This window comes from Melospiza georgiana, chromosome 6, assembly GCF_028018845.1.
Source record: "Melospiza georgiana isolate bMelGeo1 chromosome 6, bMelGeo1.pri, whole genome shotgun sequence".
Classification (NCBI taxonomy): Eukaryota; Metazoa; Chordata; class Aves; order Passeriformes; family Passerellidae; genus Melospiza; species Melospiza georgiana.
The window spans coordinates 22,851,894-22,878,873 of NC_080435.1; the positions used below are offsets into that span (position 1 = coordinate 22,851,894).

Below are 26,980 nucleotides of genomic sequence, written 5' to 3' on the forward strand. Positions count from 1 at the left end.
AGAGAGGGAAGAATCTTCTGGAAAGGGGAAGTAAAATCAAGGGTAGGGAAGATCTGTCACAATCAGCATAAAAATAAGGAGGAACAGGTTGTAAAAGTGGTTCAAAAGAAGGAACTTGAGTGTAAGGAAGGGAAACTCCCTGTGATGCATTGAGTTTTAGCTTTCATATGTTCCAGATTCTGCACTGCATTAGTATATAACTCTGAACTTCACATAAAGTGTTAGCAAGTTGTCTTCACAGTTTAGTTAGACAAAACAATCCTTTTCCAGCCCCAGAACCAAGGACACCATTGCAGCTTTGAGCCCAGTGTAAACAGTGGATTGAGGAGAGCAAACTGGGAGGATGGGACTTCATAACCTGAAGCTGTAATTGGACAATTAACCCCAATATGTAAATAGACCAAAACTTATAAAAGTGTGAAAACTCATGATCCCTTCATCTTAGGTGCATCTTGGGTAGAGACATGGCCAGGTTCTTGTTGTGCCCAGGATGTATCCTTTGGAGGCCTTTTAATAAATACCTGCTTTATTCCTTTAACTCTGTCTGCCCTCTGTTCCAGGTAGCCTCTCTAGGCATCACCTGGAAGGGCAGTGGGGACAGGTGGGGGTCGGTGTCTCCCCCAGGTAGCAAGTGACAGCACAAGAGGAAACAGCCTCAAGGTGTGCCAGGGGAGGTTTAAGTTGGATATGAAGGAGAATTGCTGTGAAGGGTTGACAAGCCCTGGAACAGACAGTTGGGGCAGTGGTGTAATCAGCTGGGGGGATTTAAAAACCGCATATATGTGGCATTTGGAAACATGTTTCCATGGTGCCCATGGACGAGGAGCAAAGGCTATAAACTGAAACTCCAGGAGTTTCACCTCAACGTGAAAATTCTTGACATTGAGGATGGCAGGGTCCTCTGGACAGGTGACACAGGATCCAGGTGGGTTTAGAGACTCCAGAGAGGGGGACTCCACATCCTTCCTGCGATCCCTGCGCAGCCTGTCCCAGTGCCCTGCCATCCTTGGCAGGGTCAGGTTGAACTGAATGATCCCCAGAGCTCCCTTCCAACCCGAACGCTGCCGTGGTTCAGTGACTGATGGGCTGGGCAGTGCTGGGGGACTCGCTGCTCTCCGAAATGGCTCCGGGAGCCATCCCAGCCCCGACAGCCCGGGCTCCCTTCCGTCCCTGCGCCACCCCCGAGGGCCCCGGCATGCCGGCCGCCCCTCTCAGCCCCGGGGGCGGGCGCACGGCGGGCGCAGCCCAGTGGGCGGGGCGGGGGGACCGGCCTGGGCGTGGGGGCTCCGCGGAGGCGGGGCCGGGCCGGGCCGAGCCGAGCCGAGCCCGGGCGAGCCGATCCCGGCCATGGAGGGCTCGGAGCCCGTGCGGGGGGAGATGCGGCGCTTCACCTGGGAGGAGATCGGGCAGCGGAATGGACGGGGGCCGGCGCCGCAGGAGCGCTGGCTGGTGATCGACAGGAAGGTGTACGACATCAGCCACTTCTGCCGGAGACACCCGGGCGGCTCCCGGGTCATCAGCCACTACGCCGGGCAGGACGCCACGGTGAGCGGCCGGCTGCGGCCCCGGCAGGGAGGGCTGCGGGAGGGATGAGCGCCGAGCAGGGTCCCTGGGGCTGGGAGCTGGGAGCAGGGTCCCTCGGGCTGGGAGCGGGATCCCTGGAGCTGTGAGCAGGGTCCCGGGGGCTGGGAGCAGGCACGGAGCCCGTGTCGCACGCCCGGACCCTCGGCTGTGGCACACACGGTACGCGGGGAGCGGTGTGCAAGGGGACACACAGCGCACGCTCCGCCGGGAATTGTTTGGGATTGTTGTTACGAGGAAGCGCTGCTGGAGGAATGACTGAAAAGCCGCAGCCGGGAATAAAAAATAACCCAATCCCCTCGGTAATTTTTGCACGCCGAGCAGTATCGGGTGCTGCCACCCGTGTGGCACACGCGGTGACAGAGTTGTTGTTTGCCTTCGCCCTCCTCAACTTCCCGAACCCGAGAGATGGCACTAGAGCAGAATATCACTGAAAGTCGTATTTCAGTCACGAAGAAGGAATGAATCACTCGTGTCTGAGTGCCAGCGGCTGTTGCAGAGTGGAGTAAATGCTGCTGGAGTAGGGTGGCTTTGCCAGTGGTGTTTCCTTCCTTTGTCTGCCTGTTCCTTTTCCATGAATCTCTCCAAATGCGCGTGTGTGGACCCAAGGGTGGATATGGGGTGGGAATCCACCTCTAGGTTGGTGTTGATGGACTGTGTTTCGGCCAGGCTGGAACTTGAGGTCTCCACGTGAAGATCCCATGGTAGGAATATCATTTAGAGCCAAAAATATCAATTGAATTTGCAACATTTGCGAGGGCAGAGTGCACATGTGCGCTTTCAAAGCCCTGCCACTGGCACAGGTTGCCCAGACAAGCGGTGCAGCCCCATCCCTGGAAGCGTTCCAGGCCTGGCTGGGTGGAGCTTGGAGCAACCTGCACGGTGTCCCTGGATGGGACGAATGAGATGAGTTTTGAGGGGCCTTTCTCACCCGAACATTCTGAGTTTCTGTGAGCAGAAAAGGGTGAGCCCATGGAGTGAGCAGGGCTGCACGGTGGGATTGCAGCCAGCTGCATTCTTTAGGTGATGGTGATGATATCAGTGCCACCGCCGGCTGCAGCTGAACTGCTGACCGCTCAGAAACCCCTGCCAAGTTTTATTTCCCCGTGGTTTTGTCCCTGGGGATCAAAAGAACAAGACTCCACAAAACCAGGAAAAAATGGGAAGTAAAGGAAGAACTCCTCTGATTTCTAGAAGGTGCAGTCAGCCGTCCCCTAACCACCAGCTGGGATTGCACTCCAGGTTTTACAGCCTCGATGGAAAGGATTGGTCTAAATGTGTGGTACCATCCTCCCCTGCTCTGCCCACATACTCCTCCCCATTTTTCCCCCTTTTCTAATGAGAAAATGCAAATGTTGGTTCCCCTCTCTTTTTCCCTTCTTTATTCAGTGACCGTGAGCAGGGAGGATGCTACAGCTGACCTAGAGCTGGCAATACAAGCCTGATTTTTAACCCCTTTCCTGACCAGAGATCTTTTAAAAGCACCTTTTTTTTTTTTTTAAAGCCCACAATGATGGCCTAGTAATTATAGTCATAAACAATGAATGATGCAGGAATCTTACAAAGTGATGCCCAGCAAGCAAATATTGTCCCAGAAAATTAAAAAAACCCCACATCCTTAGGTTGAGGGAGATTGTAAAAATATGCTAATTTGGGCATCAGGAGGGAAATGTCAAAAAGGAGGTGAATGGGAGATCAGGAATTAGATACCAAAGGGCCATGTGTGCCTACAGGATTTGTAATTTAAATATAGGGACAGAATCTGTAGTGATAAAAGCCACTAGTGGTTTTTTTCACCTGGTTGCCATGGAAATTGACACCACATTTAAATAATAAAAGTAACTGGTTTCCCCAACAGGAATCTTTTGAATACTCCAGCATGTCATGGAATAGATTTGTTTTGCTGCCACCTGAATGATGGTTTTTCTTCTTCCTGTTCCTCTGTCTGCATTTCAGGATCCTTTCATTGCATTCCATCTTGACAAGGCACTGGTAAGGAAGTACATGAACCCTCTCCTGATTGGGGAACTGGCACCAGATCAGCCCAGCTTTGAGCCCAGCAAGAACGTGAGTGTCATAAAAACTTGCTTTTGGGGTTGAAATTGTGCTGTTTAACTTTTCTGACTGGCAGGCAGAAGTCCCTGTACATAAGATCACAGGATCTCCTGGAATCACTGTTGAAGGTTCCTTTCACATCATTATTTGTAGTTTTAGCAAAGATTTGTCTCCAGGTGACCCTCAGCTTTCTCCCTTTTCATCCCTGAGAGGGAAAACTATGCTGCTATTGATGTTCCTGAGGTGTTTTCTGACCAGTGCATGCTTTTGTGTCTCCCCACAGAAAAAGCTGGTGGAGGATTTCCGTGAGCTTCGTGCCACCGTGGAGAGGATGGGGCTTCTCCAGCCCAACCACATCTTTTTCATCCTCTATCTCTGCCACATCTTGATGCTGGATGTTGTAGCCTGGCTCATCATCTGGTATTTTGGAGCATCCTTGGTGCCTTTCCTCTTCTCTGCTGTGCTTCTGGGCACTGTCCAGGTGAGCAACTACACAAAATAAGCCCCAAAAAGCCAAATTTGGGGCTTGGGGGCTTGTTGCCATCAGGAGGGGACAGATCTTATCATCATGGACTTCCTCAAATCCTGCTTCTCTCTGGATTCCACTAAAAGGCAAAACTACACATGCTGCTGTGGCAGAGCAGGGTTTGCCTCGGTTTTTCCTCCCCGTATTCCATCAAAGCCTTCCTTATTCCAGCCTTGCCCACACGATGAAAGCCGTGCCCCGCTCCTGAGCTCCACGGTGCCAGAACTCCGAGGCAGTGTGCAGGGGCCAAGCCACTGTGTTCCCATGGGAACTTGCAGGGAGTTAGAGGAGAGGGCAGAGCAGCTCTCAAAGCCCCAGCTATTCCTGCCTGGCCAGTGATCCCCTTGGAATTACAAGTACTTGGAGGAGGCAGCAGCAAGCTGCTCCTTAAAGGAGACTTTGTTGCCGATTTCAGAGCAGTTTTGTGAGGGAATAAATGCTGGTTCTCAGCTCTGTGGCTGTTTTTTTTCCCGTGACTTTTTTTCCCTTCCTCATGGAAACAACTGTCCAGGACTAAAAGTCATTAGGCAGAGTCTGGAGTGCACTGGTGTGTAGTGAAAAAGGAGAGTTGGGATTGGGCCCTGGCAGTGGAAGTGCTTTTGCTATCCAGGGATACGCTGTGAGGAGCGTGGGAGAGGGAGAAGAAAGCCCTTTTCATACACAGACCCTCCTGGCAGCTCTTTTTCCCCAGCAGCACTGTTGTATTCTTCATTCCAGGCCCAGGCTGGCTGGCTGCAGCATGATTTTGGACACCTGTCAGTGTTCAGCAAGTCCAGGTGGAACCACTGGGTGCACAAGTTCGTCATCGGCCACCTCAAGGTGAGCACTGGCTGTGGGCAGGGGCTGCCAGAGCCCTGCTCTGCCACCAGAACCAATCCCAGGGTAAGGAGGGAACCGAGGGCAGAAGATCCACCTTCTGTAGGGCACTTTCTCCTCATCCATTCCCACAGGGAGCCCCGGCCAGCTGGTGGAATCACCTCCACTTCCAACACCACGCCAAGCCCAACTGCTTCCGGAAGGATCCCGATGTCAACATGCACCCCTTGTTTTTTGCTCTGGGGAAAACCCTCTCTGTGGAGGTGAGACCTGAGAGAAGCTGGGAAGTGACAGCAATGGGATTCAAATTTGGGAAGCTGCAGAGAACTTGGACACTAATTAGTATGATTTTATATGGGGTGCTACTTTGCCTTCCACTACTCCCTAATATTCCTCAGTAATATTCCAGTAATTCTGAGACCTTTGTATTCTTAAAGCTTCACTCAAAGTTATTTTTGTGGTGTTGGAAGATAAGAATGAAATATTTGCCACAATTACAAGTTCCTATTGCCCTTGATGAAAGAATTTCAGTTTTATGAAGATCAGAACTACAAGTTTTTCTCTTTTGCCAAGATCAGTGTGACTAATTGTAGTGATCTGGGGATCAGATGGGAAGCAGCAGATGACAAGCCAGGGCTGTCTGGAACTTTTACAATTCCTGATCAAAGAAGCTATTTCAGTGGTCTCAGCCTGGCAGTGGGTGTCACAGTGGTTCCCATCTGGAGTCCAGTTCTGTTTCTGGTACAGCTCTGCAGTTAAATGAGTGGCTTTAGCATTTGCTGTCCTTTAAAAAAAAGATATGTAAATTCATAGTGTCACTTTTAAATGCTCTGATTTGTATTGAAATTAAGGGATGAGCTATTGGGAATTAATTTGAGCATGTACAGTGATATGGCATTCCTTAAGGAAGCCAGTGGCTTGATCTGTTATGTTTGTACAGCAAACATTGAAAAATGAGCAGCCTCAGAGGGAAGATAATCTGTTCACCCTCATTCTTGTGGACACAGTTTCATGCTTAGATGCTCACTTCTCTGTTTTCCAGAGTAATTGCAAGGAGATGGGAGTTCCACGCACTGCCATCCTCATTAACAGTATCAAAACAATACCATAGCCTGGGGTTCTTTAGTTCTGAAGCTCTGCTTTGTCAGCAAACTGTTTGTGTGGGTTTCTATTTCAGCATTTTTAGGCAGCTTGTGCCCTCTGTAGGGGCAGAGCTTCCTGTGCAGGTCACTGTGTGTGTACAAGGCACTGCCCAGCCCCTTCTGCAGGGTAAAAACTCTTCCAGGGGATGGTGGATGCTGGCTTGGTTGGATAGAACATCTCCTGGAAGTTTAGGAGTGTGTGCACAGGTGTCTTCATGGCCTGAGTAATTTGTGTATTTTAACAGCTTGGTGTGCAAAAGAAGAAATTCATGCCTTACAACCACCAGCACAAGTACTTCTTCATCAGTGAGTAACCTCCCCCTGTGCAGTTCCATGGCCAGCAGTCACTCTGCCCCTTGTTTTCTCATTCCATCCCATCCTGCTGGGATAATTCATGGCTCTGTTTGTCCCTGCAGTCGGTCCCCCAGCGCTGGTGCCCCTTTATTTCCAGTGGTACATCTTCTACTTCGCCGTGCAGCGGAAGCAGTGGGTGGTGAGTCAGCTCCACGGGGGCCAGGGGGGCTTCTCCTGGGTTTAGGGATTCATTCCAGTGCCAGATTTACTGGGAGGTGTGTGTGTGTGTGCAGCAAAGGATGTGGGTATAGATTTGGGAATGGTGTTTGCCAAAGGGGGATCTTCCACAGCCTTTCTTTGTGAAAGATCCTCTGGGGAATAAAAGATGTTCTCTGGTGTTCTGGGTTTAGGGTTTCTCACTGCTTGATTCCTCTTTAGATCCAGGGGAAAATGTGGTGCTTTAGAGCATGTCCTGTCTGGTGTTGGCCCTCTGCTGGGCTCATGGAACCAGGATAATTCCTGAGCACAGGGAATGGTGTCAGGTTACTTTGTGATGAGTCTGGGGAGGAAAAATTGATCAGTAGAAGATGTTATGGGAGATTTTAAAGGGAATTATGGTAAATTCAGAAGTCAGAAATTCTTCCTTCTAATGAAGTTTTGCCTGTCCCCTGTACTGCAGGACCTGGCCTGGATGCTGTCCTTCTACATCCGATTCTACCTCACCTACTTGCCCTTCCTGGGTGTGAAGGGTACCCTGGGGCTCCACCTGCTAGTCAGGTATCATCCAACTGACAATTCCAACATTTTCTCTGCCTAGTTTGTATCAATCCTTCGTGTCAGCTTCTCTCCAGCCCCCTGGTTATTTTTCTCATCACTCCCTGTTCTTCTCTGTCCTGATCCTTTCGGTGGGACAGGGGTGGTTTCTTGTCAGGCTGCAGGAGGTGGAAGGTGTGTGTAGGTCTGATCTGTTTGTGTTTCTGGTATTTATTTTGTCAGGCAACAACCAGCTGGTGTGTGCACAAGTGTTTTGTACTGACTTGTCACATCATGGGTGTGTGATCCGTGATGGTTTTTTGTTTTTGACAGGTTTATAGAAAGCAACTGGTTTGTCTGGGTCACACAAATGAATCACATCCCCATGCACATTGATTATGATAAGAATGTGGACTGGTTCTCTACCCAGGTGAGACCTTATTTATGGAGATACATGACAGTTCTGGGTGTGTAAAATCCATCTATCTCAGCCTGGCCAGTTTGTGTTGGCTGGAAATAACTCCTGAAGCTGTTGTGTCCAGCCAGAATTCCTGTGGGGATGAAAAACCTGTGTTTGAGACAGGGCATTGCTAAAATAATACTTAAAACAGGACTTCTGTTTTTTTCTTTCAGCTCCAGGCAACCTGCAATGTTCATCAGTCCTTCTTCAATGACTGGTTCAGTGGCCACCTGAACTTCCAGATCGAGCACCAGTGAGTGGAAACAGGGCTTGGGAATAGTTCCATGGAGTGCTAGATACACCAGGGCTGAAGAGCCTTCAAGGTCCCTCTATCAGCTGAGACAGGAACAAAAGATAATGGGGGTTCATTTTGTGCTCTTTGTGTGGGGGCAGAACAGGAGCTCCAAAATGAAAATTTCTGGAGCACCAGTGAGCACCAGCACCACTTCAGATCTAAGCTGCATGGCACAGGGGGGAGAATTCCCAGCACAGGCACTGAAGGGACACGAGAGAGACATTGCAGAGCACCCATGGCTTTGGCACAAGGGGAGCTGGAGCACTTCCAGAATTAAACCCAGCAGCAGGGCCAGGATTCCATGTGGTGGTGAGGGATGCCATTGAATCAGCACCTCCTTTTCCCACAGCCTTTTCCCTACAATGCCACGGCACAACTACTGGAAGGTGGCCCCTCTGGTGAAGTCCCTGTGTGCCAAGCATGGCATTGAGTACCAGTGCAAGCCTCTGCTCACAGCCTTTGCAGACATCGTGCAGTGAGTATTGACCCGCCGTGCTCCCAAGGCAGGGGCTGTGGAGGAAAAAGGGGAGGGAACAGACAGGGAGGGGCAGCTCTACAGGTCCCTTCTGACCCAAATCACTTCATGAGCTCCTTTGCTTCGCCTGTAGACTTCTCCCCATGAGACTCTGGTTGGAACGTGGGTTCATTCCCTTGTTTCTGTCTTGGCAGCTCTTTGAAAGATTCAGGAGAGCTCTGGCTCGATGCTTATCTACATAAGTAAGCAGCAGTGGGTCCCTGCAGAGGAATTCCCCAGCCTTGCTGCCTCCTGTGGTGGTCACCCTGAAGATCCTGCACTGAGGAGAGCTGGCTAACCCAGATTTGGGGAGGTGGTGCTGCTTAATTCCATGGATGAATGTAATTAATATGATTTTTCTTTTTTTTTGGTTGGTTTTCTTTTTTTGTTGTTTTTTTTTTTTTTTTTTTGTAATATGTGCTCTTAACTTTTTTCTTGTGCTTCTTTCATTCCTCTTCTGTGGTGCTGAGTGCTGGGGAGAAGCTGGATGGAGGAGGTTGTGTCCCACCAAGCTGGGTGCAGCTTTGGGACTGGGAACAGATTCCTTTCCATCTGCTGATCCTTCATTTATTGAGTATATAGGAAGGAAGCGTCTTATCTAACATAGGCTTTTTGGGGTGGCTCTCACTGTGAGTGTAGTAAGAAAGTTGGGACAGTGTGAAATCAAGGAATGTGGGAATTAGGGAAATGTGGAAGCTCTAAGGAATTGTGTAGGTTCAGTATTTTCAAATCCCTGTTTGTAATAGGGAGCTCCCAGACCAATTTGTACATATGTGGGTGGGGAGGTGCAGGCAACAGCTCTCTAGGAACAGGATCTAGTTAGAGCTCTAATTGAGGTAGGGAAACAGGAAAGTGGAGGTTTTTCCATGGGCTGTATTCTGTGGTAATGCTGCCCTCCACATCCCTGGAAGCCTCTGGGTTATTTGGCCACTGGTGACATTCCAGGGGGATCTGCAAGGGGTTTCCTCCGTGCCAGACTTTGGAGTGTTGTGAAGCCATTACTGAGTCAGAAGAGAGAGAAACCTGTCCTGTCCACACCCAGGATCCCTACAGGAGTGACAGAGGAAGTGAAAGCGTTCCAGATCAGGCTGGACAAGGCTTGGAGCAGCCTGGTTTAGTGGAATACAATAAACCATGGCAAGGGGTGGAATGAGCTGAGGTTTAAGGTCCCTTCCAACCCAAATCATTCTACAATGATTCTGTGTGAAGGGTGATCATAATCACTCTTGATTTGTGCCTGAAGCTTTGGGCTTTTTTGGACCTCTGGGTGATTTTTTTAAAAGGAGAGAATTCCTGCCTCCTGGCCCATGGAGAGTGAGGCATTCCTGCCTGAGCAGCAGACAGATCTAAGTTAGAAAGGTGGTGGGGGTCAGATTGCTGTTTAAAAGTGTTTAACTTTCCATTCAGCTGCATATCCACAGGCACTCCTCAGCCAAAACATTGCTGGTCTCCCTCTCTTGGATGATGTGCCTTCCAAACACATCCCAATCCTGTGGGATTTACTGAATACCTTACTGCCTTTCCTGGGGCCTTTTAGTTTACTGCCCCAACGTTACAGATGCCAAGCCAGGATGTAGCACCTGCCACATCACTGAGGAGGATGCTCCATCACCCTGGTCCACCAGGGACTGGTGGATTAGAATCCAGGAGGGATGGGTTGATGTTGAGGAATTTTTTTCCCAATCAACATCCAAAAGGAGGATGAGGTGTTGACAGAATGGAAGAAATAGATCTTCTCAGGCCAAGAGTGTTGTTAAGCACAGGATAGAATTGTAATGGGAATAATAATACTGTCATACCTGTATAATATATATAATATTGTTATTGTTATAATAATATATTGTTATATAATAACAATACATCATGCGATCAAATACTTGTTGATTAAGACCATAGAGAAAGTGGGCCTTAGTTATTGTTTTATCTTGGTTTTTTCCTGCTCCATTTCTTTCCCTCATATTACAACTGTGGATGGAGGAAAGTCTATTAATAAAATTCCTTATCTTACCAATTTGTGCTGTCATCAGAGTAAAATACATCTGTGCAAGAGTCTTCACTCTGTAAAAGGTGGAACAAATGGCTGTCCACAACTACAGAGAGAGAACTGTCATAAACCTCTTTCTCCAGAATGTGCTTCTCCTGTGTTTTCCCTGCTACAATAAAGAGGGAACATTCACCATACAATAAACCGAATGCCTGGATAACCAGGAAAAATAACACAGATGAGCAAATTCACAATCCTGAAGAGTAAGAGTGAAAGGGGACCTGACTCAACATAACCAGGTATGAATGTGCTGAGTTTCCTGGAAGTTATCCAGGCTCGAGAAGAGTTCTCCAGAGAGTTTTCCAGGCTGAGGAAATACACTGAATTACACGACCTTGGAAGAACACCAGCCCCAACTTTGCCATCTAGTGGAAACCTTTTGGCCTTAAAAATGGAACCTGAACATTTTGGAATAGCCACAGGGTGGCACTCAGACACCAGAAGGGGAGGAGGACATCTCAAAGAATCAGAAGGGAAGGATCAGATCATGAAAGAGACTTGGCAAGGGCATAGAGTGACAGAACAAGGGGGAATGGCTTCAAACTGAAAGAAGTTTAGGTGGGGTAATGGGAAGGAATTCTTCCCTGTGAGGGTGGTGAGGCCCCAGTACAGGTTGCCAAGGGAAGATGTGGCTGTCCCTGGATCCCTGGAAGTGTCCACGGCTGGGCTGGACTGTGCTTGGAGGAACCTGAGATAGTGGGAGGTGTCCCTGCTCATGGCAGGAAGAAGAGGACATTGTTCCTGAAGATGTCAGAGGTTCATAAGGCTTTGAAGATTGTCCAGTTAAGTGGAATATGATTGGACAAAGAGGTGGCTCCAACCTGGAATAAGTAGCTTTTTCCAAATCAGGGAGGAACATCTTCAGCAATGGAGCAACTGGAATTGCAAAAATGTCAGGGTGATGTTCATACAGTTAAGGGTGATGGGGCAACTGAAAGTTGCTGTAGTTTTCCCCTTGCCAACACCCACCCATTTGAACTTGTTAATGGTGTGGATTTGCAGTCCTTGCCCAACTTGTGGATGTGTTTGCATCCATTATCCCAAATTCCTGAAGAGGGAAATGGTTTTCTTTATGGAATTTTCCTCACCTTTAGAAAAGTAGGGGAAATCAAGCTGATTGTAGATCCCACAGGATGGATGATGAACACAGCTGAGTCTCTCATAAACAAGAGGATTTGCTGCTTCCCAAGGTTCTTTTACAAGGAACATAAAGAGATTTCATGACAGGTCAGGTGTAGAGGACAAGTGCAGTAATGCAAGACTGCTTATGGGTGGGAAAGGAAGAGGATTACACTGGAAGAGATTTTGCTGGGATTTGAATCTCCTGAAGGGACTGGTATTAAATGTTCAGAAAATAGGGAGGAATTTCCACCAAGAATAGTTTTGAAACAGCAACAGGTAATGATACACCCGTGACAGCTTATATGAAATGCTGGTTATGATGGTGCCCCTTAGGCAAAATTTCCAAAGGTCTGATTGATCCATAGTAATCTCCCTTGGCCTTGCTCCCAAGAACTAGCCCGGCTTTTTGATTTTTGCAGCTCATCATTTAGGCTCTTGCCAGTCGTGATTTTTTTGGTGAGAGAATAAAACTCAGCATTCCCTGAGCCAATAAAAGAAGAGGCAGTGACCTGATCATAAAATGAGAAGTTTTAGAGCAGAGAATACTTCAATCTGTCAGTAAGAAAGAAATATTCAGCAGCATGATCTGAGGTGTGGATCAATACCAGTTCAAGATACAGTGTAAGTGCAAATTCTAAGTACCAAGGTTAATTAGTCCAATTAGCAGGAGCAGTGCTAGATTGTCCTCTAAGGCTAATATAAAAATTCAAGAATAACTCAATTTTATGAGTGATAATTCCTTGTATAATGTTTGCTTTGACTCAGGAAGAGATCAGGGCAGGCCTGTGGGCAGTATTATCCTAATTAGGTCAGCTCCTGCATAATAGACTTTTTCAGATGAGCACTAACCCATCATTTAGCTGCAGACCAAGATAGAGTGATAAATTCTTCTGGCAAGAAGGGGTGCCAATGTTCTAACAAGTGAGCCTGAATTCCTTTCCAGGATCGTCTCCCAGTTGGTTAGGAAAAAGAAACAAGGTGAGGTAAGAAATGCTGGGTGTTGCCCAAGTAAAATAAGAGGTGAGTGGAGATCTGCAATGAGCTCAGGTTTTGACATTTTCTTTGTTTTGTTCCCTCTTCTCCCCTCATCCATAGAGGAAGATCAAAAACATGTGAGACTAGAAAGCCACAGGTATTTCTGTCTTCAGCAAATATTCCAAAATTGCCAAAATAAAATTATGGGGCTTAGATCCCTAGCAAGGAGGGGAGAAACAAACACAGGAGAGCATTTTTGAGGGATGAGGGACAACCTGTGAGGCTGATTGGGAATAGAAAGAACAGTGAAAAGGTCATGGAACTACAAGTAGGAGTTGCTACTTGTAGTAACTTCAGCAATTTAGTAATTGCTAAAGTGTCAAAGGAAAATTAAATTTTGCAAAAGAAGAAACAAAATATGAAAACTATGAGTGGTGCCCTTGCAGGCAGGGTAGGATGTAGAAGTTTAAGGATGAGGGACATCTCTGAGGCAAAATATTTACATTGCCCTAAGAATACACCCCAAAATATGTGGCTGAGGAAGGACAGAGGCAGATGGTGAATGCCAGGGAAGGAATAATGGCCAAATATTGGCTGTGCCACGTGTATTGCAGAGGCTGGAAGGTGGCCCAAGGCCCACAGGAAGGTCAGAGAGAGGAAGGTGCTCTGAGTGTAGGCCATGGAGCCACCGTGGGTGTTTTAATCCTGGCTTAGGCCACCTTGTTCCTAATTAAGGTTGCACAAACCAAGTATTAAACTTTCGAGCATGGGCACCTTTTGTGGAGTTTCTCTTCTGTGGATGCCCAGTTTCAGGCAGCTAGAGCATTCACAAGTTTGTAAGCAGTGGGTGCTCTGCACTGGGCACAGGAAATGCAACAAAAATGCTGCCTGGTCTGAAAAAAAACCAACCACAAATACACAACAGTGAGAAAACAAAATGGGTTTGTTACGGGCATTTAACAATTTTGACTTGGATCATGTTATGTCTTACTCTTTGTAACAATGTAGAGCACTTGGGAGAGGAGAGTTACAGAATTTATGACTTTAGATCAGCTTAATTTAGATCTCAAAGCCACAAAAGAGCCCCTGGGATTCTGATTCTTCATTCTTCTGATTCTTTCGTGAAGCTGAAGGGTGCAAAGGGTTTATTTCATAGGAGTTGCAAAAAAAATTATATAATATGTGTTTTAATGCAATTTAATGTTCTGTGGGGAGATTTAGATGAGAAGGTTCACAGGACTTATTACAGAGCCTAATTTTAGCCCTCATTCTAATTAGCATCTCAGGGTTTTATTGTTTACTCATAAAATGCAACCAAAAGCTGGGAGGGAAGGTGTGGCTTTCCCAGGTGTTTTTTTCCTCTTTTGCAAAGGGTGTGAAGATGGTTTTCACAGAGAAAAAAAACCCTGTGTTAATTTACGATTGATATCTGGACTAAGGAATGAAACAAAATTGATAAAAATTTTTAATATCTGAGCAAATTAAATCCCGCAGGGCAGGGTGTCCATTACAAACTTGACTCTGTCTATAAAAAAACCCTTTGGTTTTGCTTTAGGTTTCTCTTTCAATTTAATGGGACATGGTATTGCTGGTAAGTAGCTCCATCTGAGGTGCAGGGTGGTATTTCATCAACATCGAATATATTAAAAAAGGGAAAACCTGGTCCTTTTCTCCTCCTGACTGACATGATGCCTTATGTTTTTATCCAAAAGCAGTAAATTACTAGAGTCTTTTTCCTTTCCAAAACAAAATTTTGCCAACTGTGCAAGTTTTTTATCACTTGAAAAGATTGTAAAGATCTTTCTGAATGCAGCTTTTTCTTGAATTATGGATTCCCCATTAAGTTTTGTTCTGGAGATAAAATAATTTTAATTATTTCTATTTCCTGGCTGTGTTTGGGATGAGGCACATCACAGTCACAGAAGAGGGAGCCTTGAAGGAGAGTCCATGAAATCCAGGAAGAAAAACAGACTCTGTGCACAGGAATGTGTGTGCTGACTGTGGATGGATGCAGGTAATTTCCTTGGAGCCACTGTAGGGCAGAGCATTCCTGAACCCTCCACAATCCTGTGAGCTCCATTCCAGAGTCCCTTGAGGACAAACTCTTCAAAGCATAGTTATGTTATATAAATTAGGTGGTATTATTTTAGGTATAAATGTTATATAAATTATATTATATAAATTAGGTTATATAAATTACCTGCCTTCTGATGCAGAGACATCTCAGATCATCTCTGCTTTGATCAAAGATGCTGTTCCATGGCTCCAGAGCAGCCAGGACAGGGCAGAGAGGCTCAGCTCTGCTTCCAGAAGGAAGTGCAGGTGTACTTGTAGATGCTCATCCAAGGTCACACTTTTCCAGCTTTCCCCACTGTTGACACCTAATTCTGGAGACCTGTTGAGCCCAAAACTGTTTATCTTCTATCTAACAACTCTAGTGAGGCTTTACACTTCATAAAGTAGAGATTACGCACCCAGTTTTGCCTGGGAGCCCCACTTGAGAGGTGTTCCCAATTGCAAGACTCCATGAAAACCCTGTAAAAAAGTAAGACAGTATTACTCAGAACCTAAAGATCCTCTCTGGAAAAGAAGATTTTCTTAGAAACAAGAATCATTAATTCTTGCTGGAAAAACCTCTAAGATCATCAACCACTTCCAAATGTTCTGGGGTATTTCAGTACCAGATTTATTTTCGGATTTATTTATTTATTTATCTCCAGTGGATTAAGTGTAAGCTGCAAACATTTACGTGCCAGACAATAAAAGGGCTGAGGCAGCAACTGCCAGCTGAGCAGTCACGTAGTGTCCTTCTGGAAATCTGGGAAACTGTCAGGAGCCTGAGCAAGGAGGCTCTGAGTCACGGGAGCAGGGCTGGGGAGCAGCTCTGTGCACGTGTACCAGCTCCCGGGAGCGCAGGACACGCTTCTTGGCAGGTGTGTGGGCAGCGGTTGCAGAACACCGAGTATGGTGTAAATTCACTCCAACAGGTTTCTCAATCCTTGTTCTGGGTGAGCAGGACCATGCCTTTCACTGTCTGAGCTTCTGGAATCAGTTTGGTAACCCGGATCATATAGACAGAGGCAGCTTCTGCTTTCACATTGGGAAGGGATTTTATTTTAATTTAACAGAGTATCAGTGGGTGTTACAGGCCCCTCTGGATGGGATCTGATGCTGAATAAATTTGGACTATAAATATTTTTACACACTGTCAATACAGAGGACAATCATCTTAGAGTTCCCAAACTTAATTCCACCAGTTTGGTGCATGCTGGCACCCACAGTGTTAACAGTGAAAGTCCCAGCTGCTGACTGTGGGTATAGACAGAGACATCCCATATTTTTTCACTCCAACACATTCCTGGCTCTTTATCCTGCATCTCCTCGAGGACCGAAACCAAACCCCACATTTTTATCTCCTTTTCAGACATGTTCAAGTCTGAATATAGGGCCATGGGAAGGATTTTTTGTACTTTCAGCCAGCTATGGAGTAACTTGATATTTTCACATGTGCACAAAACCCCACATCTGCACGAAATTGCGCAAACTGTTGCATATTTTATTGCCACCACCTCAAGTACTGAACATTGATTTAGGTAAGACTCTGCACATGTACATAGATCATGAACACATCATTAGCGTGGACACTCTCAGCCTTTATTTAGAGCAAGATAAAGAGTTACAAAATACAATGTGACAGCAGGATAGAAATTATTCCTCCCATTCTTTTATCACTGTCCAATGAATAGCAGCAGTTACATTTCTCTTTTACTTTGGGTGGTTCACCAATTGCCACATGTCAGACAGTTTTAAATGGCAGTTTGGGGCTTGACTGATTAATTTGCAAGATGCTACATGATTTGAAGAATTAGACTTGCATAATATGGAGTTCTATGTCAGCCAGAAAACTGCCCACTCTGTGCTTGGGAGACAGGGAAAACGCCTGACTCTGCTAAGGTACCTTGGTCAAGAAAGTAGTTTGGCATTTTTATCTACCTTTATCTTTATCTCTCTGTCCTGCCTGGAGTCTGCAACTTCACCTGAGTGTTTTCAGTCCTTCTCAGAACTGGGAGCTCACACAACAAGCAGTTTTCTTGGAATCCCAGGGTGTGAATTGTCTGGGAAGCTCATTGTCACAAGAGATAGCTGAGAACTTCAGCTGCCTGGCTTCAGGCAGGGACTGGGCATCACTGCAGGCCACATCTGGGGTTATAGACCTAAGAAATTCAGAAACATAAATAGAACATTTGGGGCAAGGGTGAAAAGTCAGGATTTAACACAGTATTGCATTACAGAGGGGTATGATGGAAATAACCCATCTGTACCACCCCAGACTGTACCATGTCTGCCTGCTGCTTGTACCTTCCTCAAAAGCACCCAAGGCTTGGAATTTTGGATTTAAAAAAACCCAACCAGGATCAAGACACTGCTAGATCTCAAGTAGGACAATATTTAATTTCTATTGCTTAATTTTTTCTGCAAAATTGACGTGAGTTCATAGGAAACTTGGCATCGCCTTGTCAATGCATTTTATTACAGCTGAGAATTCTTTACCTCTTTATTGCGCAGCAGACCTTCACAATATCAGAGATACTTAGGCTTGGTTTCTGCAGGAGCAGTGTTTAAGTAAAGTTAGTTGTGTCAACATTGCCTTTAAGCATAGGCTTCTGAATTTATAGCCAAAGTTGGTGTTAACAGTTACTGCTATTATTATTGTTATTATTATTGTTGTTGTTATCTTTATCACTCTTATTACTATTGCTATTACTACAAAATATTTTAATGTTATAGACTTATGAATGAATGAATGACTTGAACAATTAGGTGGTTGCATGACCTCAGGAACTTAAAAGAAACTCTGAAACCAACTGTATGCAAAGTATTATCAATGTAGAAGCCAAATTAACTGGAAACAAAGAATGCTTTCTTAATGCATTCTTTCTCTACTCTGATCTGGTGGTATTTTAATCAATTTTTTAGCTAAGAAAGGCACATTAATTTGGCATGCCAGAGTCAAGAAAATTTCAAAGACCAAGAACAACCTGAAGGGTTTGGGTGGTGATAAGGCCATTTAGAGGTAACAGGTGGTCTTCCCAAATTTCTGTCTTTATTCCTGTTTGTGTTCAGTGGAGCAGTCAGACCTTGCAAAGGCAGCTCAGAAAGGACAAGAAGGAGCAAGGCTTTTCCTCACAGGCGTGTCCAAGCGTCTGAAAGAGGAGGGAACTCGGGCTGGGTGTGTTTGGGCGAGGAGAGCCAACCAGCCCTTGGAAGCGCAGGGAGTGGCTTGGAGTGGGGCTGTATAACGGGCAGGCCAGCATGGGCCACCCTCAGCCTGGACAGGGAGCTGGCGCTGGAGAGTCCCAGCACGGATGGCTCCACAGACTGGCCCCAGCGAGAAGGAGACGGGACCTGTTCCAGCCTTTCCACAGCTTTTCACCTGGGAAGAGATCGGGATCCGCAACGGCCGCGGGCAGGGCCGGGAGCAGTGGCTGGTGGTTGACAGGAAGGTTTATGATGTCAGCCAGTTTTCCAAGAGGCATCCCGGGGGCAGCCGGGTTATCAGCCACTATGCCGGGCAGGATGCCACGGTAAGAGCTGGGAAAGCAGTGGAAGAAGGTGGTTCCAGTGTCAGGGAAGGAGGACATGGTGGGGAATCCTGGCTGGTGGTGGTCATTGCTGTGCTTGGTCAGAGAGAGGACTGAGAAAGCAGCATGATGACCTTGGGCTGCAGGACATGAGGAAAAGTCCTACAAATATAGTTGAACGCAGACCTTCCAGGGATTCCTGCAAAAATCTTTGATCTAGAGGATTTATCTAAAATCATTTGGTGCTTTTTGGCAGGAATAATAAATTCTAAGCAGATCTCCCAGACTATGCTGAAAGGAGATGCTGAATTTCTGAATAGGCAGAAATCTGGGCATTGGAAACATGGGTATAAACTTGTGATGTGGGAGATTTAATTCTTGTCACGACAAGACTTTCTGACTTGAAGAAAGTTGCTTAGCCTGTCTTAATTCCTCATGTTTCAGCGTGTGGAATGGGATAGCACTTCTAATTCCCAGCCCAAAATGGACCAGATCAGTTACTTTTCCCATTTCATCCCTTGCACCCTGCTTGAAACTGGGGCAGAAAAACACCTGGTGATCCCAGAGGAAGCAAAAGGAGAGGTTTGAGTCTTGTTTGGTTTCTCCCAAGTTCACTGACCTTCAGAGCATAGGCCAGCCCTGAGATCCTGGTGCTATCTCCTGCACTTTCTGCCACTGGACTTTTACTGAAGGAGTCAAGGAATGCAGAATGCATGGAATGATTTGTCCCCAAGCTATGTTTCCCCAGCTCCTGAAAGGACCTGCACTTTACATCATTGTATTTGTAGACACCCAGGGGCTTTAACCGCAGTGAATGGGTTTAAAAATGACCTTTGATCTTACTTGCTTTTATTGTAGCAATAATTACAATCTGATTTTACTTGATCTTAAAGGTATTTTCAAACCTCTAGCTGTACTATATCCCTTTGAAGACAGGACAACAACAAGTAGCCAAAATTGTGGGTTCAATGTGGGTTTGTTTTGCATCCTAACAACACTTTCTGTCTTGACTTTGCTAATCCTTTTTGCTTTTAAAGTGCTGCTTCTCCATATAGTCCAAGAAATCCACATAGAAAAGCAGAACTGGAAGGTGTCTCAAAAAATTACTGGTGCAGGACTTTACCTAAAACCAGGATCCAGGGTGTTTTTTTTCCAACAACTCTTGACTGCTCTAGAACTAATAATAGTCCATACATAGTGAGAATTTTCTTCCTCTGGGGGGATTATTTTGAAAATACAAGGGATGACCATTGCAGAGCATTTAACTGATGTCAAATGTTGTGAGTTATGTGCATTGTAGGTGATAGTTCTTAAAGTTAATCTCTAGACTTAATCCTAAAGTTAGTAAGATGCTAATCAGGGCCTAAGACCAGAGAGGAGAAAAAACAGGCAGGACTTAAATGCTTTCAGTGATAAGAATCTGTGATAGTGATCTCATGGATAGGAGTTTCTGCTTGAAAGGATTCTGGTTCCTGTTTCCAAACTGCAGTATCGATACTAATGGATTATATCAGAATTCCTGGCAAGATGAAGGGATATATAAAAATGTATGAGGACCTGGAGGATGAGGGGCACAAAATTATGATGGAAAGATTTCCCCAGTCCTCTTGGTCTGGACAGAGTTGTTCATTTGTCACTGTGACAAAGGGTCACTAGATGTCTGTAGAAAAGCCCGAGTGTCTAAAAAGTCACCCTGTTCTGACTTTTTCTAGACTACAGTACTCAGAGACAGACTGTCTCCAGCCAAGAGGCTCCAAGGAAGTCCTCTGTCCTCTTCCAGGGATTTGATCCTGACCTGACCTGTGCAGAATATTTGGGTTGTGCTCATCCCTGCTGATTTTCAGAGCCAAAATCAGCAAAACCAGACTGTTCAAAATGAGGATTTTATTCTATCTGCTCTTTCTGGAAGAAAAAAGGGTATGGCCAGCCTCTTTACCTTTCTTCTGGAAAATCTACTGAGGACACGAGCTAAAGAGGAGTTTTGATTTATCTGGAATCTCATCCTTTTTCCATTGTTTATATTTGATTTGAAACTGTGATTTGAAATGGTTCTTGGACAGGATCTTTTGTGTCATTAGTGTTCCCACATCCCCAAAACATCAACCTGTTCTGGAAATTGGGAGGGAACTGTAAGAGACACCCAGTTTGTGCTGCTGAATATGAGACTTCAGCATCTATTTTGTATGGCCTTAGTGTTGCACAGACAGGATTTCAAAGCCTCATCCCAAGCATGGCAGAGACACACCTCATTCCCTGCTCCTGGGTCCCATCCATAGGGCAGGGCTGCTGGCTGGAGCCTTCTAGGGACAGACTGTGCTGAAACAAGCAGATGAAGGAACAGGTTTCCCTGCAGAGGGTTTTTCATCAAACCCTTTCATGTTTATTACCAGCCTCGCCCAGGGGCTTTTATGAAATCTGGGCGCTTGAAACTCCTCCAGCTTCCTTGGGCTAAGCTCCAGTTAATAGGAAAGAGTGACAGAAAAGACAAAAATGGACAAGGGGAGCAGGATTTTGTGTTATAATCCAGACTTGGGGAATGAGAGGCTCAGCTCTGGTGTTCGGTCACGTGCCCTCTCTCACTCCCTCCCTTTGTGTCCCTCAGGATGCCTTCGTGGCATTCCACAACGACAAGAGCCTGGTGAAAAAGTACTTGAAATCTCTGCTGATTGGAGAGCTGGCACCTGATCAACCCAGCTTTGAGTCCAATAAAAAGGTGAGTGCCCTAGATTCCCGTGGTGGGAATGGCTCAGGGTTCAGCATGGAAGGAGAAGGAAGACAGGAGAGGTAGCAGGAATGGCCTCTGAGGGAGCACACCTGATGCTGTGGGTGGTGACAGGCAGGCATGGAAATGTGACTGTCCCAACATCACTAAATCCACCCCTGGGAGCAAGGAACGAGCTCCAGAGCCCCAAATCTTGATCTTTTCTCCTCGCTGGGGTGTCTCAGAATCAAAGCAAAGTCTGTTGACTTTATGCTTGTTTTGGCACAGAGCCCCTACTGACAGACATCTCAAACTTCTGTGGCTGTTTTGGGGTTCCTGGCTCTGCTCTATTTTCAAAGTAAATAGTGCATTAATATTCACTTTACCCACAGAAATCCCTCTTGGAGGATTTTCGTGAGCTGCGCTGCACCATTGAGAAGATGGGACTTCTGAGGCCCAATTACTTCTTCTTCTTCCTGATTTTCCTTCACCTCCTGGTGCTGGATGCTGCATCCTGGCTCGTGCTCTGGTACTTTGGCGTATCCCTGGTGCCTTTCCTGGCTGGCATGGTGTTCTTCACCACTGCCCAGGTAAACTGCTGACGGGTGCTCAATGCTGCAGACGCCCTCGGCTTCTCCAGGTGGAGAGGATTAATGGAATGCTCCCATCCCAGGCATTGCCTCTCCTTAGATCCCATTATCTGGCTGAAGATGACAGGCACGTTCTACGTCACAATTTTTGTTGCCTGCAGCAGATCTCATTTTGCTGACAGGCTGCTCCATCGGGATGGTGGGGTTCTTGTGGAACTGGCTCTTTCACAAGATGGGATGAGCTGATTTAATCACTTACCCCAACAAAAAGAAGGAATATTTCATTCTCACTTGCACTTTTGGCTCTCTGTTTCTTCTGTCAGATGGCTCTGGTATTTTTTGTCCTTTATGAGTCCCCTCTAGACCTGAATAGTTTTCTGCTGGATTAGTAAATTCAGCCATATAAGCAAAGGATCAATTTCAGTGTGGGTGTAGGGATTTGTGGCACTTAGATGGGAGAAATTGAAGGGTGTGGTGGAGGGAGGAACACGAGATTTTCTTATTAGCCCTGAATGCTTAAGTTTGCTCAGGTCCCCCTGGAGCAGGTGCAAATGAGCTAATTTATTTAATTAATCTGTTTTAATTGCCTAATATCGGCTAAGGCAGATGTCCCTCAAAGAGCAGTCTTGTATTTCCATGGAAATGTGGAATGCAGTGAAGCCACAGACTTGCTGTGGCTGGTTACTTGGAAATTAATGATTTGTGATGGTAGCAACACAATTCCATGCTGTGACAGTGAAGTTAATTGCAGTGATGCTTCGCTGCTTTCCCTGTAATATTCCTGATGAAACTAATATCTGGAATTGAGCAGCTGTAGTGGACAGTGGCCTGGATGGAAGTTCCCAGCCCTATGAGTGTCTCCTGACACATCAGAAGGAGGATGAAGCTCACTCACACTATGAAGTTACAGAGACTCACAAGGGAAATTATTGCAATGAAGCAGTTCTCTTTCCTCAGTGATCTTTTTGTCTCCCAGATCCAGATGGGCTGGTTCCAGCACGATCTGGGGCACTGCTCTGTCTTCAGGAAGCCCAGGTGGAATCGTCTCCTGCAGATCGTGGTGATAAACATGCTGAAGGTAGTGGTGGGAATGTTCTCTGGGGCTGATCGGGACTAAGCAATGGATGGGAGTGTCCCTAAATCCAGGCAAGGTCTCCTGTGAGGGAATTGCAGTAAATAGAGATGGGATCCTTGATATTGCTCCAGTTTGAATCCCTGGTGTTGCCCTTTTCCCCACGCAGGGGCTGCCTGCCAGCTGGTGGAACCACCTGCACAACCAGCACCACGCCAAGCCCAACTGCTTCCGCAAGGACCCCGACCTCAACATGCACCCGCTGCTCTTCAGCCTGGGAAAGACCCTCTCCATGGAGGTCTGCAAAAGCAGATTTAGTCACAGAAAGCTAGAGTGTGATATGTATTGATATGTGTCTAATATAGAATAATAACAACCCAGACTGTGCCTTGAAACAAAGTGGTTTTCAAGGTCCCTTCCAACCCAGACTATTCTAGGATTTTATGATAATTCCTAAAGTTTTCCAAGATCTGAAAATCTTGTGTTATTGCAATGCTGAGGCACTTGCTCCTGAGAAACAAAGGCTCAAAATCAGTGCTTAAGTAAGGGCAAGCACCTTAAGGCAGCTCCAGGGGTGAGTCAGCCCCTTGCATTAGAGAGTGGTAGTGAGTCAGATGTTCCCTCTGGATCCTCCTGGCTGCCAGAGCTGTTGGGCACCCAAATCCTTCAGGGCTGGCGGAGCTGCCGTGCTCCGAACCAAACACAGTGAAGGGTTTCCTAATCCTGAACTTTATGGCTTTCATAAAAAGAGAAGCTATGAATAGATCCTCCCTGCTTCCATGATGGTTTCTGACAGCATCAGGATAGGCAAGGGCTCGTTTGCCTTTTCCTTGTAATTCTTTTTACTCATCATTTAGTGATGAAACAGCCTCGTTGCGAGATACACCAGCCTCTTAAAATAACGCCTCTCTCTTTTACCTGCTGATGAAACTCTCCAAGGCACATGGAAAATTCCAGCTCTGCTGTCCCAGATATATTCCTGCAATGGGAGATACAAAATGCTTATGGATAGAAAACCATTGGATTTTGTCAGGGATTTTGGGAAAGAGCTCTCATGTAGGAGCATGAACATCCAGAGCAGGCTGGCTGTGCTCCAGTGGGTTTGGTGGAGTGAAAATGTAGGAAATCAGTTCTCATGTCTTCCTGCTTTTTGCTCCAGTGTTGATCCAGTGCAGACTGGAGCTCTGAAAGTAGTTTGCTTTAGCTCCTTATTATTTTGTCTTTTGAAGAATTATATTCACAAAAGTTTGGGGTGATGTTAAGAAACTTTTTGTGCAATTGGTGAAAAATTACAGGGTGAAGAAATAAACTTAATTGTGCTTTTTGTGAATATTTCAATATCTTTTCATTTTTCAGCTTGGAAAGCAGAAGAAGAAGTTCATGCCTTACAATTACCAGCACAAGTATTTCATCTGTGAGTATCCCCTAAAACCACAAGTGCATCTGCTTCCCCACAAAATAAGGGTTTTTAAAGATATTCCCATTGAAGTGAGAGCTCCAGGAAGATTCCTTCACATTAACGAAGGTCCCATGAGGAGGAATTACCCCTTAAGTGTCTGTTTGGGTTATAAGATGTAGATGGGGGTGTATCAAACAGATACAGGGATGAGGAAGAAATGGAGAAGTGATGAGAAGAAAAGAGGAAGAGATTATGTGGGTGCATGGAGGTTAATATGAGTGAAAACAATTTTTCTTCTACTGGAAAGAGGAATTATTTTTATGATGCAGTGAAATTACAAATATCTCTCTTTTTCTGTTCTGTCCTTCAGTGCTGGCCCCACTCGCCATCATACCCTTCTTCCAGCTGTCGACAATCTACTTTGCAATCAAGAGGAAAAAGTGGTTGGTAAGCACCGCTTCCCTGTCTGGAAAACCCCAAAAATGTCACTGTATCCACCTTCACCTCCTATTGGTCAGGTGGCTGGGGGGTAAGAGAGAAGAAGGATAGAGAAGGCTGATTCTAGGCTTGCTGCAGCAAGAGAAAATAGTTTAGAAGATGCTTTTTAGCCTTTTAGCAGATAAATAAAAATTACCAGGAAATTCCCAGACCCAGAGTATGATGGCAGGGCTGTTGTCTGCAGTTATTGATGGTTAAGCAGGAATATTTCAGGGACACACCCACATTATGCAGAATGGAGCATACTCCTGACAAATCAGAAATTTGCATATCAGAACATTTTTTAAGCTGCAGTTCAAGAAAAAGGGATAGGATGGAATGGAGGCATTTGATCAACAAACGCTGATTTTCATCCTGATTTGTTTGGGGGTTTTTTGTTTGGCTTTTTTTTTACAGGACCTGATATTGGTTGTGACTTTCAACATCCGAGTTTGCCTCATGTATGTTCCTTTAATGGGATTTAAAACCTTCATGATATACTACTGGCTGTCCAGGTAACTCAGAGCACATGGGGCTCTGGAGCCCCATAATTAATATTTGTCATCAATATTGAGCTTCAAAAGAAAGAAATGAAAACTTAAACAATGATTTTCTCAGAAATAAACAGTCCAGAAGAAACAGTTTAACTTCAGGGGGTGGGGGTGGTGGCCGCTCAGGGACATCTGCATCTAAAACTTGAGTGGTTCTTAAACTCCAAAAGTGATTTTTAACTTAAGAAGAGACTTAGCCAAGTGTTTTAGTGTTAAGTTTGGATGGGATTAGAGATATGACAAGAGTTTCTGGATTTATCTGCCCAGGTACCTTGAGAGTAGCTGGTTTATTTGGGTGTCCCAGATGAACCACATCCCAATGAACATTGATTATGACAAGAACAAAGACTGGGTGTCTACTCAGGTGAGAAACTCTTTCTTCTGGAATACTGGGTCTGCTGGTCTAAATTATAGAACAAAGACAGTGTTGTTATTCTCTTAGATTTACTGTTAATGAGGTTAAATAAGCCTCTTTTCATTAAATAAACCTTTCTGTGATATTCAAGCCATTTAAAATTTTAGTTGGAAAACAAGAAATCTAGATTTAAAAAATACTGTTTATTCACTGAAAGGCCTTGACATATTTTTCACAACCCCTTCCCCTCCCTATTATAGAAAAGTACTGGTGGTATAACAGTCAATTTCCTTTTTAGGCCAAGCAAAGGGAAGCAAAGTGGGATACCTTGATTTTTACCCTACAGGCTGCAAGTTTACTACAGATAAATCTGAAGAAATTGCCTGATAAAAAAAGAACATGTAAAGAGAGCTTTGCTCACATCTATCCTGCCTCCAGCAGTATCATCCCACATAGTGGGTTTGCAGCAGTTTCCTGTTTTATCAAGGATGAAAAACTCAGCCTGGCTAGTCTAGACTGTGCTGAATTCCTCAGGGCAATGATGGCTGTAATCCCTGACTTTGCCTTGATTTTTAGGCTAGATAAGGGTGGGCAGTGATTGCTGGGGTTCAATTGTTGGACTTGCAGGAAAATAAAATCTAAATCATCTGAGGGTTTTGGGTTTTTTCCCTCCCAGCTCCACGCAACCTGCAACGTGAACCAGTCTGTGTTCAATGACTGGTTCACTGGGCACCTGAACTTCCAAATCGAGCATCAGTGAGTACCATGCTGGGGGAAAAAATGGGAATCATCTGGGGCAGGGGGATGTTTTGAAGAGGGAGAAAGCCAAGCTTTGCAATAACTCTCCCTCATCCCGTTGTGCAGCCTGTTCCCCACCATGCCTCGGCACAACTACTGCAAAGTGGCTCCCCTGGTGAAGAGCCTCTGTGACAAGCACGGCATTGAGTACAAAACCAAGCCTTTGCTGACAGCCTTTGTAGACATTTTGCAGTAAGTATCAATGAACAAGATGATTTTGCTCTGTGGTGGCAGGTAAGAGACACCCAGGCAGCCATTTCAAATCAATGTCCATGGCGAGATGAAATCTAGAGTTTATTTAGACTTCTCTAAAGTTTTAGAGTTTCAAAGCTTGTTTTTCTCTTCTTTAAATCCTTTCAGCTCATTGCCAGCAGTCAGACTTTGCTATGAGGTGTTCATGCAATTTAAAATCCATTTCTTTCCCTTTTATTTCTACAACTACAGTTGGCCTTCCTCAAAGTCGAACTCTGTCTCCTCCTAAGTGATCTTTTTTCCTTTCTGCTCCTGCAGTTCCCTGAAGGATTCTGGGGAGCACTGGCTGGAAGCATATCTGCATGGATAGAAACTGGCAACTCTCCAAGAGAATCCCTTCACCACACAACTGCTGCCAAAAGCCAGGACACATCCCTGTGCATCCCTCAGGCATGGGAACTCAGGAGCTGGGCAAAGTTAATTTCAGTAAGAATGAAATGGGAAAGTGGCTTCAAGATATATTTTTACCTTGTTTCCCACCATGAACCTCTGTTTTTTCCTGCTCTCAGTCTCTGAATTCAGAGATGTGCTTTTAAACTTGGGGAGAAGTAGCTCTTCATTCAGCTTGACCAGTTTAACTTTATTGGAAGTGCCAGCTCCTTGCTTATGGAAAAGGTTTGAAAGGA

The 26,980-nt window shown here is 45.6% G+C and overlaps 2 protein-coding genes across 2 annotated transcripts; both read left to right on the forward strand.

The window, feature by feature from the left end:
* The first annotated feature begins 1,299 nt into the window (after nt 1-1,299).
* Nucleotides 1,300-10,450, forward strand: LOC131085320 (acyl-CoA (8-3)-desaturase-like). The gene is made up of 12 exons (XM_058027320.1): nt 1,300-1,545; nt 3,538-3,648; nt 3,920-4,117; nt 4,880-4,981; nt 5,113-5,241; nt 6,366-6,426; nt 6,537-6,613; nt 7,094-7,191; nt 7,501-7,597; nt 7,801-7,880; nt 8,272-8,397; nt 8,592-10,450. Exons 1-12 carry the CDS (start codon nt 1,348-1,350, stop codon nt 8,641-8,643), a joined length of 1,329 nt encoding a protein of 442 aa, XP_057883303.1. The 5' UTR covers nt 1,300-1,347; the 3' UTR covers nt 8,644-10,450.
* Nucleotides 10,451-17,943: 7,493 nt separating this feature from the next.
* LOC131084394 (acyl-CoA (8-3)-desaturase-like) lies at nt 17,944-26,664 on the forward strand. The gene is made up of 12 exons (XM_058025834.1): nt 17,944-18,162; nt 20,762-20,872; nt 21,253-21,450; nt 22,427-22,528; nt 22,692-22,820; nt 23,879-23,936; nt 24,292-24,368; nt 24,816-24,913; nt 25,217-25,313; nt 25,981-26,060; nt 26,169-26,294; nt 26,613-26,664. Exons 1-12 carry the CDS (start codon nt 17,944-17,946, stop codon nt 26,662-26,664), a joined length of 1,347 nt encoding a protein of 448 aa, XP_057881817.1.
* The last annotated feature ends 316 nt before the right edge of the window (nt 26,665-26,980 follow it).

Bases quoted from the DNA above. Each gene is read 5' to 3' on its own strand.
- LOC131084394 (XM_058025834.1), top strand. From the start codon at position 17,944: ATGGCTCCACAGACTGGCCCCAGCGAGAAGGAGACGGGACCTGTTCCA. The intron at 23,937-24,291 runs GTGAGTATCCCC...TCTGTCCTTCAG, and splicing joins CCAGCACAAGTATTTCATCT to TGCTGGCCCCACTCGCCATC. The intron at 25,314-25,980 runs GTGAGAAACTCT...TTTCCCTCCCAG, and splicing joins AAGACTGGGTGTCTACTCAG to CTCCACGCAACCTGCAACGT.
- LOC131085320 (XM_058027320.1), top strand. From the start codon at position 1,348: ATGGAGGGCTCGGAGCCCGTGCGGGGGGAGATGCGGCGCTTCACCTGG. The intron at 6,614-7,093 runs GTGAGTCAGCTC...CCTGTACTGCAG, and splicing joins TGCAGCGGAAGCAGTGGGTG to GACCTGGCCTGGATGCTGTC. The intron at 7,192-7,500 runs GTATCATCCAAC...TGTTTTTGACAG, and splicing joins GGGCTCCACCTGCTAGTCAG to GTTTATAGAAAGCAACTGGT.